The sequence below is a fragment of the Microcaecilia unicolor genome, chromosome 11 (genome assembly GCF_901765095.1).
Source record: "Microcaecilia unicolor chromosome 11, aMicUni1.1, whole genome shotgun sequence".
In the NCBI taxonomy this organism is placed as follows: Eukaryota; Metazoa; Chordata; class Amphibia; order Gymnophiona; family Siphonopidae; genus Microcaecilia; species Microcaecilia unicolor.
Genome location: NC_044041.1, coordinates 14,877,257 through 14,893,006, shown reverse-complemented (window position 1 = coordinate 14,893,006; position 15,750 = coordinate 14,877,257). Strand labels below are relative to the sequence as shown.

The following is a 15,750-nucleotide window of genomic DNA, read 5'->3' as shown; positions in this document are numbered from 1 at the left end:
GAGAGGGAGACAGCAACGGAAGGAGTGGGGAACACTTGCTAGCGCCCGTTTCATTTCAGGCAGAAACTGGCCTTTTTTACTAGTGTATTATAAAGTTAGAACATTGGTCTAGAGTCTTTGCTTGTATAACCTCCCAACCATCAGAAACTAGTGTCATTAAACCAGAACAATTAACTCCTCCCAGCCCCAGCCAGGAGCTCAAGTAATATTGACAGACCTTCTTTATCTCCTGTAAGAGATTCAATACTTGACTGCAGGCCTTGAAAGATACGTTTTGTAAATATGGATCCCATACAGATAATCGGTTTTGTCTTTTTGCAGAGAATCTGGCCTCATAAGCCTCTCTCAACATTAGAGCATGAAGTTTTGTTCCTCCAATACCAAAAGGTCGGAGGGGACAGTTGTAACCAGTGGTTCAGTATGCATTCTTTCCCTATTATTTATGATTTGCTCAAAAAAAGAGCTGTTTGCTTACACCTCAGGTGCCCAGTAAAGCAGATTTATTAAAAAGGATCCTCTCAAGGGAAAAGATATCGAGTGCCCCAAAAAGTCTTTATCCGTCGGCAGTTGAATGGTGCATCAGTTCTGCTCGGACGGGTGGTAAGGGTTGTAACTGCTTCTCAGAGCAGATTCTCTTCCCCCCTCCCAAATCCACCCACCGCTTTAAAAGTAGAAAGTCATTTCACTGCTGCTTTGAGCTGAAGCGCTCAGTGCTTGCTTTCATTTTTTTTGGTGTGTAAATGTTTAATCCCATGCCTTTTCTGAATTCCACCACCTTCTTTGCGAGGCAGTTTAGGTATCGATCCTCTCTTTTGACATTGCTCCTGACTTTCCTCGTTTACAGAGTTCTGCTGTTTCCTTTTCTTTGTTTCTTCTGCATTTAATACATTCAAGTAATAAAACGTGTGTGGTTGTGGGGGTGGGCTTTTTTTTGGGGGGGGGGGGGGGGGGCTCCCTCCTCTTCCCTTGGATATATCTGAGGTCTGGTTGTTTATGTCCTCTGGTCCAGGTTATACACTGTTTTGATTGCTCTTCTTACTGAGATACAGCCTCCAAAACTGAGAACAGTATTTCAAGTGAGGCCTCGCCAATGGACATCTACAAAAGTATCATTGCTTCCTTTTTTTTTTTTTTTTTTTCCCCCTGCTGCTTAGGCCTCTGTGCAGCCCAGAATCCTCTGGTTTTGGCCTCCATTTTATCACATGTCCCAACCTTGAGATAATAGCACTGTCAGCACAAGGGTGTCTCCTGTTTGGTTTTCCCCCCACCCTCCCATCGCATACTGTTCTTTTCAGTCTCTGCCCTGTTTTACAGTAAAGCTTAAGTGCCAAACATTCTGCAGTCCTCACGTTGTCCATTCCCTCAGCAGTATCCATCTCTCTTGAATCTTGTAACGCTTCAGTGGTATTGCTCACAGATGCTGAATAGAACTGGTCCCAGGATCAATCCCCGAGGCTGTTTGCTATTCACTTTGCTTTTTTTTTCTTAGGGGTCCTTTTGCCAAGTATTGGTGTGAGCATGTGGGTTTTCTGCTTGTTGTGGCCATTTTTAGTGCAGTGGTTAAATGGCTGCCATGCCACGTTTTTTTTGTAATAGCCATGCGATAATTTCCCCATTACCACGGGACCCCTTATCTCCACCTATTTATTTAGAAGGTGGTAAGGGCCCCCGTGGTACTTCTGTACTAATTGGGTAGTGCATGGTAACTGCCTACTGTCCGCCCATGGACACACCTCCTGTGCTGGAAAATAAAAATATATTTTCCAGTGTGGGATTAGCGCGTACTGAGTGGGGGAAAACTGTCGCGGGTCTCCTCAGTACGTCCCACGTTAAGCCCTGATGTGCCTTTGTTAAAAGGGTCCCTAGTGAATTACGTGTGTTCCTACCCTCTGCCAGCCAACCAGTTTCTTATCCAGTTCACCACCTTGGGTCTCATCCTCAGGCTGCTCAGTTTTATTCATGACTATCCGGTGAGGAATATCATCAAAAGCTTTGCCAAAATCCAAGTTGACCACATTCTAGATTGATCTAGTTCTCTAGTCAGCCAGTTGAAAAATATCCATTTAATTTGTTCGATACCACCTGCTTCTGATAAGCCCAACCTTTCCCAGACTAACCTTTATTTCAGTAGTGTCTCCGTTATTTTTTCCCATCGCTGAGGTGAAGCACACAGGCCTGGAGTTTCCAGTCACCTTTGTTACCTCTGTATGAAGGACTACTTTCACTTTTATTATTCCTGGTCTTATGGCACCATGCCACTCTTCAAGACTACTAAATGTGTCTTTCTGTAGACCCTCTCCCCTCCCCCCCCAAAAAAACCTATAGTAACTTGCCATGGTCACAGAGCTACTGGACATGTGCGGCACCTGTGTCTTTACCAGTTTACTGGGGACCTCAAGATCTGGAAATCTGTGGATCATAAAGTCTCGGGGGAGGGGGGACCTGAACAGAGTGTTCAGATAAGTGAAATATTTCCCTTTTGTAATGGCGAATATTTTCTGCCATTTAGTGCACTGACCATTACATTGGGAGCAACTGAACGTTTTGGTGTGATGACGGCATTAAGTGGCTTTTCCCTTCAGGGTTTAGCAAGAGTTTTTCTGAGCGTCTTTCATCATTTATATATCATAAGCACATTTGTTAAAAACATAATTCATTTTTAGAGTGGTTTCTAATGGTATTCTTTCAATTGATAGACCAAAGAAACTTAATTTGAGCTAAACATTCACTGCAATATATCCCGACCCTGAAGAGCCTTACAGTCTAAGTGAGATGCAATGGAAAATAGTGACTTGCTTAAGGTCACAGAAAATGTTGGTGTTTGAAGCAGGGTTTGAACCCAGTTTAACCACTAGGCCTATTTTCTTACTACTACTACTACTACACAGCGCTGTACACATTATATGCAGGTAAATTATTTGACCCTAGAGGGCTCACAATCAAAGTTCTTGTACCTGGGGCAACAATGGAGGGTTAAAGTGACTTGCCCAAGATGACAAGGAGCTGCAGTGGGAATCAAACCCAGGTTACCAGGATCAAAGCCCGCTGCACTATTAGGCCACTCCTCTGCTCACTTCTCTGAACTGCCTTAGTGTTCTGGAACGTATCTCATCTGCTGCATGGCTTAAAAGAAACTAGACATTGCTCATATTTTAGTAAGCAATTACATAGGTCCAGAGAAATTGCTTGTTTCCTCTGCTTAAACTGGGAGAGCCGGGTTCGATTCCCACTGCGGCTCCTTGTGGCACTTGACAATGGAGAGCCCCCAGGTACAAATCTTAAGATTGTGAGCTCAATAGGGAGGGAGAGAGAAGCTGCATTTAATGAACGTAAACTGCTTTGACAGTACCACAGAAAGGGTAGTATATCAGAGAAACTCAAAACACTGAATTATGTCTTGGCATCAGGGTTGCCAGATGGGCGGTTTTCCGCAACCCGCCGCGGGAAATTTTTGCCCGCGGTGGGTTGCGGTTTTTTGGGCTGCTTTTTGGGCTTCAGGGCGGTTTTTTGGGCGGCTTTTTCGGCCGCGGGGGGCGGGGTTAGTGACGTTTTGGGCGGGGTTAGTGACGTGGGAGGCGGGGCCGATGACGGGGAGGCGGGGCCGGCGGGGGCGGGGTTGATGACGGCGGGGGCGGGGGTGATGACGCGGGGGTGGGGGTGTCAGGGGCGGGGTTTGCGTTTGGGGCGGGTTTTTGGCGGTTTTTATGCCGGATTGGGTGGGAAAAAAATTTTCCACCTGGCAACACTGCTTGGCATGTCTGTTAATCATGGGTGTAATCTCAAATGCTGATCTGCACAGCCCCTGTAGAAAACTTCTCTCAAAAGGACTTTGATGAATGTTCTTGACCAGGTACAGATAATTATGGAAACATGTAATAAACGGTTTGCCGTTTTAGTATTAATATGCCACCTTTTTAGTGGGTGCAAAAAGCGGTTTACAAGTCAAAACTTTTAGAAGGAAAAGCAACACCTTTCGTTAATAGGACAGGAGAAACGGTACCAAGTACAACCCAAGAACCTTTTTGATCCTGCTTTTAACTCCTAACCCTTATTCACTTGTTCAGTATCATCCTCACTTTAATATTCCCTTATCTCTTGTTTGTCCTGTTTGTCTGTCCTAATTAGATTGTAAGCTCTGTCGAGCAGGGACTGTCTCTTCATGTTCAAGTGTACAGCGCTGCGTATGTCTAGTAGCACTTTAGAAATTAGTAGTAGTAACACAGCGTCCTAGGCAGATGCTTAACATCCAACAGTAGTAACTGATTAGATTAATGGTCAGAAGGTTTCTGTTAGCATTTCCAGACCAGACCATTCAACATGAATACTCAGCAATATCAGGCTTAATGTAGGGGGGGAAATGCTTAAGCAAAGATTTCCTTGTATTTGGATATCCCACTAGGCCTGCGTCAGCTATAAGTTCAGATCCAACCAAACCACTCTTGCCTGGCCTTAGGAGGGCCGGAAATTTGGAGTATTTTAGTGCCTACTGGGCAGCAAAGCCATGCCACTGCTAATGCAATGGGGATATGCATTCTTCCAACCAGCCTTATAATATGGGGGAGATGGCTCTCTATATGGTTCGTTTGTGATCTAGTGACAGTACAGATCATGTTGGTGGTCGTGCTGGAAGTCAAGGGAGTTTTACTTGCCCTAACAAAAAAATATGATGTGTTGATTTAGATACACTTTTTTGATATTTTATCTGTTGATGTTTTGTTAGTCCGAAGGCCTGATTTGGCAAACAGAAAAAGGTGGAATTACCGTTGGTGAGCATTGCTGAGAGGGAGCAGTTTTAAAACAATATTGGATGTCTCCTGCTTTTTCCTAGGTTCCTGAGGAAGATATCAATAGAGTCGTCGAAGTCCTGCATAAACGACAGGAGAGCAGCAGATGACATGGAAAATTGACTCCCCTTCCTGTTCTTATTCACCTGGAGAGTCGTCCCCCCCCTCAACTGGGCCTGACTGCAGTAGCGAAGGAGCACGGACACTTCAGAACAGTTGGAGGGATTTTGACTGACGACTCCACTTTCTAGCTGCTCTTACGTTTTTTCAGAAGAGCTGGAAGGTCCTTGTTGGGCTGCTAGGAGAGGTTGCTGTTTCTCAATGGCAGGACACTTCCAAAGAGACCGTCTTTCACCCAGTGGAGGCCTGGGAACAGATGATTATTTTAAGAAAATGTTGCCTTTGGCTCCCACTGCCTTGTTTCATTGTAGCATTTTCAGGGTTCAGCTGTTTCAGTATTTTTTTTAACCAAGGAATGGAGAGCAGAGATGGGTTTTAAGAACCTGGGAGCGGAGTTACATTAAGCTGAGGTTAGTAGTGATTTGAAGCATATTGGCCATTGAATAACTGTATTAATTTTTGTTTTTCATTACTTGCTGGATTAGTGTTTTAGTGTCTCTTGAGACAATAGTGATACTTCAGAGAGATTTTTTTTTTCCTTAGGATACAGGAAACTAGAATATAGCTGTTTACTGACATTTTATAGGTAGTATTGCAATAGATAGACATTGCCCTAGAAGGATGGCTTTTAGCCAATGAAAATATCGTTGGAGGGATTTATTGGGTTTGTATCAATTTTAAATATTATTCTAGTGTGTTTGGGGGGAATTGGGATGTTTTCAGTGTAAGTCTGCAGCTTTTGCAGTGGAACAAAACTATTGATTCCATTTGTCTCTCTCTTATGATAGGAGGACCTTGTTAACATGCAGAAGGTTCGAGGTAGTACAGTCTTGAGTGCAATCAATCAAGACTCCCCATGTTGGTTGATTTTAATATGCAAAGGAACACTAAGGGGGATCATAGGTCAGGGATTGTAGGACAGTATTAGGATAAGCAACTTTGAGCACACCATACCCCACAGAGTACGAGTTGTAGCTTATGGTGTGTGGTATTTTTTGTTTTTTTTTCTGTTGGAAAAGAATAGGTAGTACGTATTTTGAGTAGATGGGGCTGAGCTGGCACCTCAGATCCCCTCGCTGTAAACATTTGGCTCCTGGACTAGTTCCTGGAGCAGACTGGACAGCCATGCGTAGATTAGGAAGCTGACAGACCGCAATGCATTCCTCTTAAACTCCAGGTCTGAAGAAACCACACACATGTTGCTCAGCTTTCCCTAAAGCCTGTTTATTTTTTCTTGCATGAAGCATTTATGACCTTCGTAATGTAAAGAATATTTCTTGTGAAGCCATATTTTTGCATAGACATTTTTTTTGGTTGTTTAAAAATGATTTGTCAATAAAACGCATTTTGAAATGCACAACTTTTGTTCTTGTGGTTCTTCCTTGATAGGCTGTGAGTGACAGTTGTGCACTTTAAGAATGAGTTAACTAGTCTCGGCCTGCGGTGTAAATCCTACCCCATGAAAAGACCTTGTTTGAAATTACTGTCTCCTGCGACAGCCGTTTGTTCCCTGTTTGTCTCGACAGGCAGGATCACTTTCCATTTAATTTGTCTGTCGTGTCACAGATGCATCAGCAAGAATTTAAGCCACAGCTTCATCTGCCACTGGTAGCCCCAGATGCCTTTTGCTGTCCTAAGAATGTGACCTCGGCTTCCTCAGCTTTGATCTTTAAAAATAGAAATGTCAAACATTTTTATGGCCAACTCGATTTTGTGTGTTCGAAGGAACAGAAAAATCGGAGTCTCTCTGGTCTGTTTGACAGGTATTCCACAAGGCTCCTGTCTTTCAGTGGTGTTAAGTACATAAGCACTGCCACGCTGGGAAAAGACCAAAGGTCCATCAAGCCCAGCACTCTGTCTCCGACAGCGGCCAATCCAGGCCCCAAGAACCTGGCAAAAACCCCAAATTTTTATTTACATTGTTGAGATGTTTGGGGATGCAATACAAGTTGTATGCTGATGACATACAGTTTGTACTGCCTGTTGAGAACTCTTTTGAAGATACTTTTCTTAAATTGAGATTTTACCTTTCAAAAATATTGCAATGGAGGGAAATTGTTTGAAATTGAACATTTCAAAAACTCAGATTCTTTTCCTCTCTGGTACAAAAGGGGTAAATTGTATATCAGATTAGAAATTTGGGGGTGCAACTTGACACTACATTATCTATGAAAAACCAGGTTGGAAACATAATAGCAAAGGTATTTTATAAATTAAGAGTTGTACAGCGTATTAGATCACTGGTTTCTGTCAGACTTTCATAAAATTGTTCAGTCTGTAGTTTGTCCATTGTTAGAATATTGTAATGGTTTGCTAATGGGGATTACTGTTAACATACTGAAGACGCTATAAGTAGTTCAGAGTCTTTTGTATAGATGGTTGTGTAAAGAAATCATTTTTATTGCTTTTGGGTTTTTCTTTTTAATATTTTGTATGTGATTTGTTTCCCACTTAGACTTTTAAAGATATAGTGGGTTATAAATTTTTATTATTTTTTTTTAATCTGTGTATAAATAATAGTACAGTGGGCTAAGAATTAGGCGGTCTGTAAATTCATAGCACCAGTTTTGTAGCAATTACATCAGAAGCCTTTGCAGTCTATTTTAATTGCATCAAGTTCATTTCTGAAAATAGCAGCTTTAGGTCCACATAACTTGATAAAACCCGGTTAGTTTCAGAGCTGTTCTGGCACCCAGAGGTGGTTTACTTTATAATAACTGGTATCATCTACCCTTTTTTTTTTGTTGTTGTTACATTTGTACCCTGCGCTTTCCCACTCATGGCAGGCTCAATGCGGCTTACATGGGGCAATGGAGGGTTAAATGACTTGCCCAGAGTCACAAGGAGCTGCCTGTGCCTGAAGTGGGAATCGAACTCAGTTCCTCAGTTCCCCAGGACCAAAGTCCACCACCCTAACCACTAGGCCACTCTTCCACTGTTGCTACTATTTGAGATTCTACATGGAATGTTGCTATTCCACTAGCAACATTCCATGTAGAAGTCGGCCCTTGCAGATCACCAATGTGGCCGCGCAGGCTTCTGCTTCTGTGAATCTGACGTCCTGCACATTGGTGATCTGCAAGGGCCGACTTCTACATGGAATGTAGAATCTCAAATAGTAGCAACAGTGGAGGAGTGGCCTAGTGGTTAGGGTGGTGGACTTTGGTCCTGGGGAACTGAGTTCGATTCCCACTTCAGACACAGGCAGCTCCTTGTGACTCTGGGCAAGTCACTTAACCCTCCATTGCCCTATTCCACTATCAACATTCCATGTAGAAGGCTGCGCAGGCTTCTACATGGAATGTTGCTAGTGGAATAGCAACATTCCATGTAGAATCTCCAATAGTATCTATTTTATTTTTGTTACATTTGTACCCTGCGCTTTCCCACTCATGGCAGGCTCAATGCGGCTTACATGGGGCAATGGAGGGTTAAGTGACTTGCCCAGAGTCACAAGGAGCTGCCTGTGCCTGAAGTGGGAATCAAACTCAGTTCCTCAGTTCCCCAGGACCAAAGTCCACCACCCTAACCACTAGGCCACTCTTCCACTTCTTCTAACTTCTTATAACTGATTCTTAAACCTTTCCTGGAATAGAGGTAGGTACAGAACTGGGTTCAAATCTAAACATATGTCGTTCTGCAGCAGTGTTAGGTACCTTTTCTAACTCTGATACAAAGGAATTGATGCAAATGGTTCCTTGCAGTAACAATATTTGCCATAAATGTTTGACTTTTTCTGTGAGTAGCAGGCTTCTGAGGCTCGGAGGAGGATGGGAAGCACATATTTTCTTAAAAATATACCATTTATAGTATAAAATAGGTGGGTGATTTGAGGCCTGTAAAAGGCAACATGATGTGTAAGCTGGGTTTAATATCCAACCCAGTCCTCGGGACACACCCAGCCAGTCAGGTTTTCAAGATATCCACAATGAATATGCATGAGAAAAATTTGTATACACTTTTTTTTTTCCCAGTGTATCTAAATCTGTCTTAAGCAAAATTCATTGTGGCTATCCTGAAAACCTGGCTCGGCATGTCCTGAGGACTGGGTTTAGAACCACTGCTGTAGGACAGTTGTGTGAGAAAGACAGCTGTTTCACCCTTAGAAAAAGATGTCTTATGCAGCAATTCTAGCTGGATCTCTGCCTATAAAAGGGACATGCCGCATACTCCACAAATGACTTTAACGTACCCAAATGTAAAATGAATGATGCGAGTTTCCTGAGGTGAGGTGACTGGGTGAGAGAATATCCTATTAACGTACAAAGTTTGGGTCAGAACGTTAACAACGATTGCCCGTGTCACATATGCTCCCAAAATAACATTCTTCCACATTTACAGCTATTTCTTTTCAAGCAGGAAACCACTTTCTTCATAGCTCTTCCTCCGAAAACGAACATAGTCTCCCATGACGGAGGGTAGCACAGATCACGAGTGCTACAGAATATGAATGTTGGGTTGCATCGGGAGGTAACAGGGAAAGAGAAATGTTTGCCTGTTTGGAAGCGGACAGCGACTGTACACTGATGGCAGACTACCAGTCGGGAGACCCTGCCTCACTCTGCAGGTGTCGGTGTTTTTCTCATTGATCATCAACGCTTTCATTTTTATGTTGTAACCTGCCCAGATTTGAAGAGGTGTGGGATTTAAATATTTTAAATAAAATTTTTCTGTGTTTCTGTTTATTAGCTGTGCCATTTTGTTATAAACAAGATGTAATATGCGGTGGTGTGGTGAAAAGACTACAGAGGTGTGAACTTTTTTTTAACATAGCAATTTCATTCTGCACTTTTGACTTTCTGCTCAGTGGGGACTAAGGCTGGGATTTGGTGCTGTTGGCGTTCGTTGGCAATTCCTTGGGATGATGACTTATTTTCACATCCCCCCCCCCCCCCCCCCCCCCCACACACACACACACACACAGTTGTTACTTTAAGCCAGTAACTTCAGCCACCGATCTCAGCTAGAGGGGCTCTTTCTGGCTCCTAAATCTAGGCATTTGCTATATGACTGGGACAGTGAAGTTGCTTACCTATAATGCAGGTTCTTGGAAGAACGGCAAAGATGACAAAATCATAGTCAACAATTTGAAATGGTGTTAAAAAAAAAAAACTTTAATAAAACAAGGTATGACTCAACACAGGCTGTGTTTCGGCCTTCCAGGCCTTCATCAGCAGTCTATAACAGAAATCAGCATTTTATTTTTCTACTCACTAAGGCATTCCTGGGATACTCTAACATTTTATCTGTATTAATGCATTTCTGTTTCAGTGCTGCTAGGCTGGTTCTTCTGGCTTCATAGAAACACCCTGGAGTTCCTTTTTTTGTTATCCAAAATCTTAAAAAGGAAGAGGCTTTCTTTAGAGTTGTAATATGTAATAGACCAACGTTCAGTAATGAAGAAAGAGAAAATAACTAACCTATAGTCAATTCAAAAATGAAAAAAAACAAAAATAGGAATGAGGGGGGGGAGGGGGCACCATTATATTAATACAAAAATAAGTGGAAAGAAGAGAGACCTCAAAACACGGGTTAGAACTTACCATGTGTGAAAAATAAAATCACAGGGCTCTCAGGCAGTGACGATCCTAGGTCGGCTGCCACCCGGGGTGGATCACCGATGCGCACCCCCCCCCCCCCCCCCCCCCCCGGGTGCATTCTTAGTTGCTGGGAGCAGCCATGCGGCTCTCAGCTCCGGAAGTAACCTGTTCTGGGGCAGAGGTAGGGAACCAGCGGAGCCGACAGGCACGCGGCTGCTACTACTACTTATCATTTCTAAAGCGCTACTAGATGTACGCAGCGCTGTACACTTGAACATGAAGAGACAGTCCCTGCTCAACAGAGCTTACAATCTAATTAGGACAAACGAGATAAGGGAATATTAAAGTGAGGATGATAAAATAAGGGTTCTGAACAAGTGAATAAGGGTTAGGAGTTAAAAGCTGCATGAAAAAGGTGGGCTTTTAGCTTAGATTTGAAGACTGCCAGAGATGGAACTTGACTTACCGGCTCAGGAAGTATATTCTAGGCATATGGTGCAGCAAGATAAAAGGAACGGAGTCTGGAGTTAGCATTGGAGGAGAGGGGTGCAGATAAGAGAGATTTATCCAGTGAACAGCGTTCCCAGGGAGGAATGTAGGGAGAGATGAGAGTGGAGAGATACTGAGGAGCGTGCACCCGAGGTGGACTGCCCCTGCCCTTGGTATGCCACTGGGGAACAAAATTATAGAAAAAGATAAGAAAAAACATCTAACCATGCTCACAACTTCCCCCCAAAAAGGGGGAGCAATTTTACCAGCTATGCCAGAATGGATTAGATTCTATATATGATGCATAAAAATTCAGCACCAAAACGCTAAATTTAGGCATACTTTATAGACTAAGCTTAAATTTCTGTATGGTTTTTAGAATACACCCAGTGCCTGTCCGCGTAACTAAATTTAAGTCGTGGACAGTTACCCCAAGTATATACCGTGGTGTAAATGCTGATGCCTAAATTATGCGGAGATTGGGTGTATTCTATAATCATAACATAAGCAATGCCATACTGGGACAGACCAAAGGTCCATCAAGCCCAGCATCCTGTTTCCAACACAGGTCACAAGTACCTGGCAGAAAAACAAAGAATAGCAACACTCCATGTAGAACCCCAAAGAGTAGCAAGATTCTAGAATTCTAAAGAATAACAAGATTCATGCAGAATTTCAAAGTGTAGCAACATTCCATGTAGAACCCCAAAGAGCAGCAAGATTCCATTCAGAATCCCAAGTAAATAAGTGTTGCCATACTGGGACAGACCGATGGTCCTTCAAGCCCAGTATCCTGTTTCCAACAGTTTCCAATCCAGGTTACAAGTACACGCGCATAGATTTTAGAAACACCCATGCCCCCTTTTCAACTATGCGACTTAGAATTTATGTACATCACTTTACAGAATACACTTACGGTTGTGTGTAAGTTCTAATTAATGCCAATTAGTGTCACTACTACTACTATTTAGCATTTCTATAGCGCTACAAGGCGTACGCAGCGCTGCACAAACATAGAAGAAAGACAGTCCCTGCTCAAAGAGCTTACAATCTTGTTGCCAACAATTGCTTGTTGGCAATTGATGCTGATTGGCTTAACTAAGTTGTACGTGCAAATCCAGAATATAACTGGATTTGCATGCACAAATTTAAGTCGCACTATATAGAATCCCAGGGAATATGTATCTCAAAAATGGCACACTTTCTTACAACATTCAATAAAGGTAAGACGCTTTTTCTTCCAGTAAATATGCTTGCACATTTGGAATCTAATTAAGCAATTACCCGTACCTGCTTTTTTGGGAAGTTGTGATTTTTTTTTTTGTATTTTGGTGTGGGGTTTTTTTTTTCTGAGAGCCCTGTGATGGTTTATTTTTGCCGTGTGGTTCTAACCTGTGTTTTCTCTGAGGTCTCTTATCTCCACTTATTTTTGTATTAATGGTGCCCCCTCATTCATATTTGTTTATTTTTTATATAGACCAACATTGACATCTTTGTACTATGAAGGGTTTATAATGTTTCTTAATCACGCTGTAAGCTTACATGGTGTCTTTTTTTTGTTTTGTTTTTTAATACCTCTTTTGAAATAAAAAAAAAAGAATTAAACTAATCCCAAACTGTATTCTGGATGCTTATGTTTCTAAGCCTATTTAACAGGATGTCATGATGAATTGTGTGAAAAGCTGTGGTAATGTCTAATATAATATTCCTCACTGCAATCAAAACCAGCTCTTATAGAATTCAAAATTGACACCCTTCAAAGTTTCAGCATAATATTTTGGTCAAAAGACATATTGAGTTGGATCTAATAAATTGTAGGAATCTAAAAACTCCTGTAATTGACTTCATACCATCCATGTTCTCCTTAGGAGTCAGCACTCAAGAAAAAGATCTACATGTCATTCTAGACACTACACTGAAATCTGCCCAGTGTGTGGCAGCACTGGCCAAAAAAGCAAACAGGATGCTAGGAATTTTAGGAAAGGGATACAAAAGAACAAGAATATTATAATGCCTCTGTATCGCTCCATGGTGCGACTTCACCTCGTGTATTGTGTTCAATTCTGGTCGCTATATCTCAAGATGTAGCAGAATTAGAAAAGGTTCATAGAAGAGCGACCAAAATGATAAAGGGATGGAACTCCTCCCGTATGAGGGAAGGCTAAAGAGGGCTCTTCAGCTTGGAAAAGAGACGGCTGAAGGGGGATATGATTGAGAGCTACAAAATCCTGAGTGGTGTAGAACAGGTGGTAGTGAATTGATTTTGCACTCTTTCAAAAAGTACAAAGGCCGGGGGACACTCAATGAAATTAAATGGAAATACTTTAAAAACCAATAGGAGGAGATTTTCCTCAAAGAATAGTTAAGCTTGAACTCGCTGCTGGAGGATGTGGTATCAGCGGTTAGCATATCTGGTTTTAAAAAAGGTTTTGATAAGTCCATAGTCTGTTATTGAGATGGACATGGGGGAAGCCAATGCTTGCCCTGAGGATTGGTAGCATGGAATCTTGTTACTCTTTTTAGGATTCTGCAATCTTGCTATTCTTTGAGATTCTACATGGACTGTTGCTACTATTTGGGTTTCTGGCAGGTACTTGTGACCTGGATTGGTCACTGTTGGAAGCAGGATACTGGGCTAGATGGATCTTTGGTCTGACCCAGTATGGCTATTATGTTCTCCAAAGTTTTTGCCAGAAACATGCATGCTCTTGACTTCTAGAAGGAAGAAATGTGGGATTTAGCTCAGCAGTAGTTTAAGGCAAGTTCCATTCAGGTACATTAGGTATTTCCCAGTATCCAGAGTGCTTACAGAGTAAGGACTTCGTTTACTAAACTGCACTAGTGATTACCACACACCAAATGCAATGCAGCCCACTTGTCATGCCAGGAATTGCTAGCACGATTTAGTAAAAGAGGCCCTATGTTTTTGGGGCAGGGGCATAGCCAGACCTTATGCTGGGAGGGGGCCAGAGCCTGAGGTTGGGGGCACATTTTGAATGCTGCCCCACTGCCCCACCCACTGCCACGCTTCGCTTTGCCTCACCTTCCCCTGCCCACCGCCTTGCGCCTCCTCACACCCCCCCCCCCCTCACCTCACAAACAAATACCTTTGCTGGTGAGGATTTCCAACCCCCGGCAGCCAAAGTCTTCAGTGCCGGACTCCGGCGCAGCCGCATTCCTGCCCTGCTCTTCTTCTTGCTCCGCCTGGCCTGTGCACACTGACACTCTTTCTCAGTTTCATGTAAAGGAACATCACGTAAAGGAGACGTGCACTGAAGAAGGCTTCGGCTGGCGGGGGTTGGGGACCCTGGCCAGCTAAACCAGGGGCCTGGATGAAATTTGCGGGGGGCCCAAGCCCCCCCATAGCTACACCCCTGGTTTGGGGTTGAAACTTATTTGGCAGGGTGATTCTCAGGTTTCGACACGAAGGATTCTTAACACTATGTTTATGTTTGTTATTAGGGCATTTGATATACTGCAGCTACTACAAAAGATAGCAGTGGTGTACAATAAAAAAAAATTATAGACAAAGGTAAAACAGAAAGGAACTCCATAAACTGAAAGGAAAGAGCAGCCATACAAGATCAAACATCTAAGTTAACTGCGGTATTCCACAGGCAACCGGTGCCCCTCTAGACACTACTACTAAACTTCTTATCTTTTCTATAGCGCTACAAGGCATACACAGCACTGTACACCATACACAAAAGACAGTCCCTGCTCAAAGAGCTTACAATCTAGATAAGACAGGTAAACAGACAAAACAATTAAGGGTAAGGAAATAAAGAGGTGAGGATAAAGGACGGCAAGTGAGTTAGGAGTCAACACACTAAGTAAATGAAGCTCAATGCCAAAATGAAAAAAAAAATGGGTTTTGAGCAGCATTCTAAATCTTGAAAAAGACAGCTCGCAGCGTAACCCAGGAGGTAGATCATTCCAGAGTTTCAGTGTAAGAAAGAAGAAAGCAGTGTGATGAGTAGACTCATAATGAGCCTGCTTACGAGAAGGGAGAACTAAACCATTAGAGCGAAGGGTGTGTATGGGATAATAACAGAAGAAAGGTAAGCAGGGGTCCCGCAGTGAACGTCTTGTAAGTTAGACATAGAATCTTAAACCAGGATCAGTATTTAATAGGCAGCCAGTGACCAGAGGAGTAACACCGCTATGCTTTACAGAGAAAACGAGCAGCTGCATTTTGTAGTGTCTGAAGGTGAAAAGTAAGACCCACATACATCACAAATGCATCAAGGTAGGAAGATCTGAAAAATTGAAGGTATTTGGAAATAGAGCGTCAATGTATAAGAGAAAAGAAGCCACACCTGAGAACAGAAGAGACTTGTGCAGAAAAAGTGAGGTCAGAGTTGATCGTGATACCAAGATATTTGAATGAGGAAACCATAGGGACTGGGATATTAAAAAGAACTGGTACTAGTGAAGGAATAGTAAAAGGACCTGAAATCCAACAAGCCACTATCTTTGAGGTATTAAGAACCAAATGATTATCAAAGAGCCACTCAGAAATTGCCCCAAGACAAGATTGTAATTCAGTAAGATCAGGTTGGGTGGGAGAAGTTGGAAAAAGCAGAAGTATGTCGTCTGCATAAATGAAGAATTTAACGTAGCTTTGAATCAGTGTAGCAAGAAGGCTGAGAAAAATATTAAAGAGCAGCGGAGATAGGACAGATCCCTGAGGAGAGCTCCAAAGAACAGAAAAACCAGCAGAGAAAGAGTAATTGGTAACAACATTGAAAGAAGAAAAAAAGAACTGTGCCTGAAAGACCCAGAGAGACAAGACGAGAAAGAAGCAGTGAATGGTC

The 15,750-nt window shown here is 42.7% G+C and overlaps 1 protein-coding gene across 3 annotated transcripts in view; it reads left to right on the top strand.

Annotated features, from left to right (window-relative positions):
• CASTOR1 (cytosolic arginine sensor for mTORC1 subunit 1) overlaps positions 1-9,720 on the top strand; it is a 74,140-nt gene extending 64,420 nt beyond the window's left edge. Inside the window, exon 9 of one of the 3 annotated variants that reach the window (XM_030218985.1) lies at positions 9,246-9,720. In XM_030218985.1, the coding sequence (XP_030074845.1) occupies positions 9,246-9,326 (81 nt within the window). In that variant the 3' untranslated portion in view covers positions 9,327-9,720. Of the gene's footprint in view, positions 1-4,828; positions 6,262-9,245 lie in introns of those variants that run through there. The other 2 variants (XM_030218982.1, XM_030218984.1) reach the window with 2 other exon arrangements.
• The last annotated feature ends 6,030 nt before the right edge of the window (positions 9,721-15,750 follow it).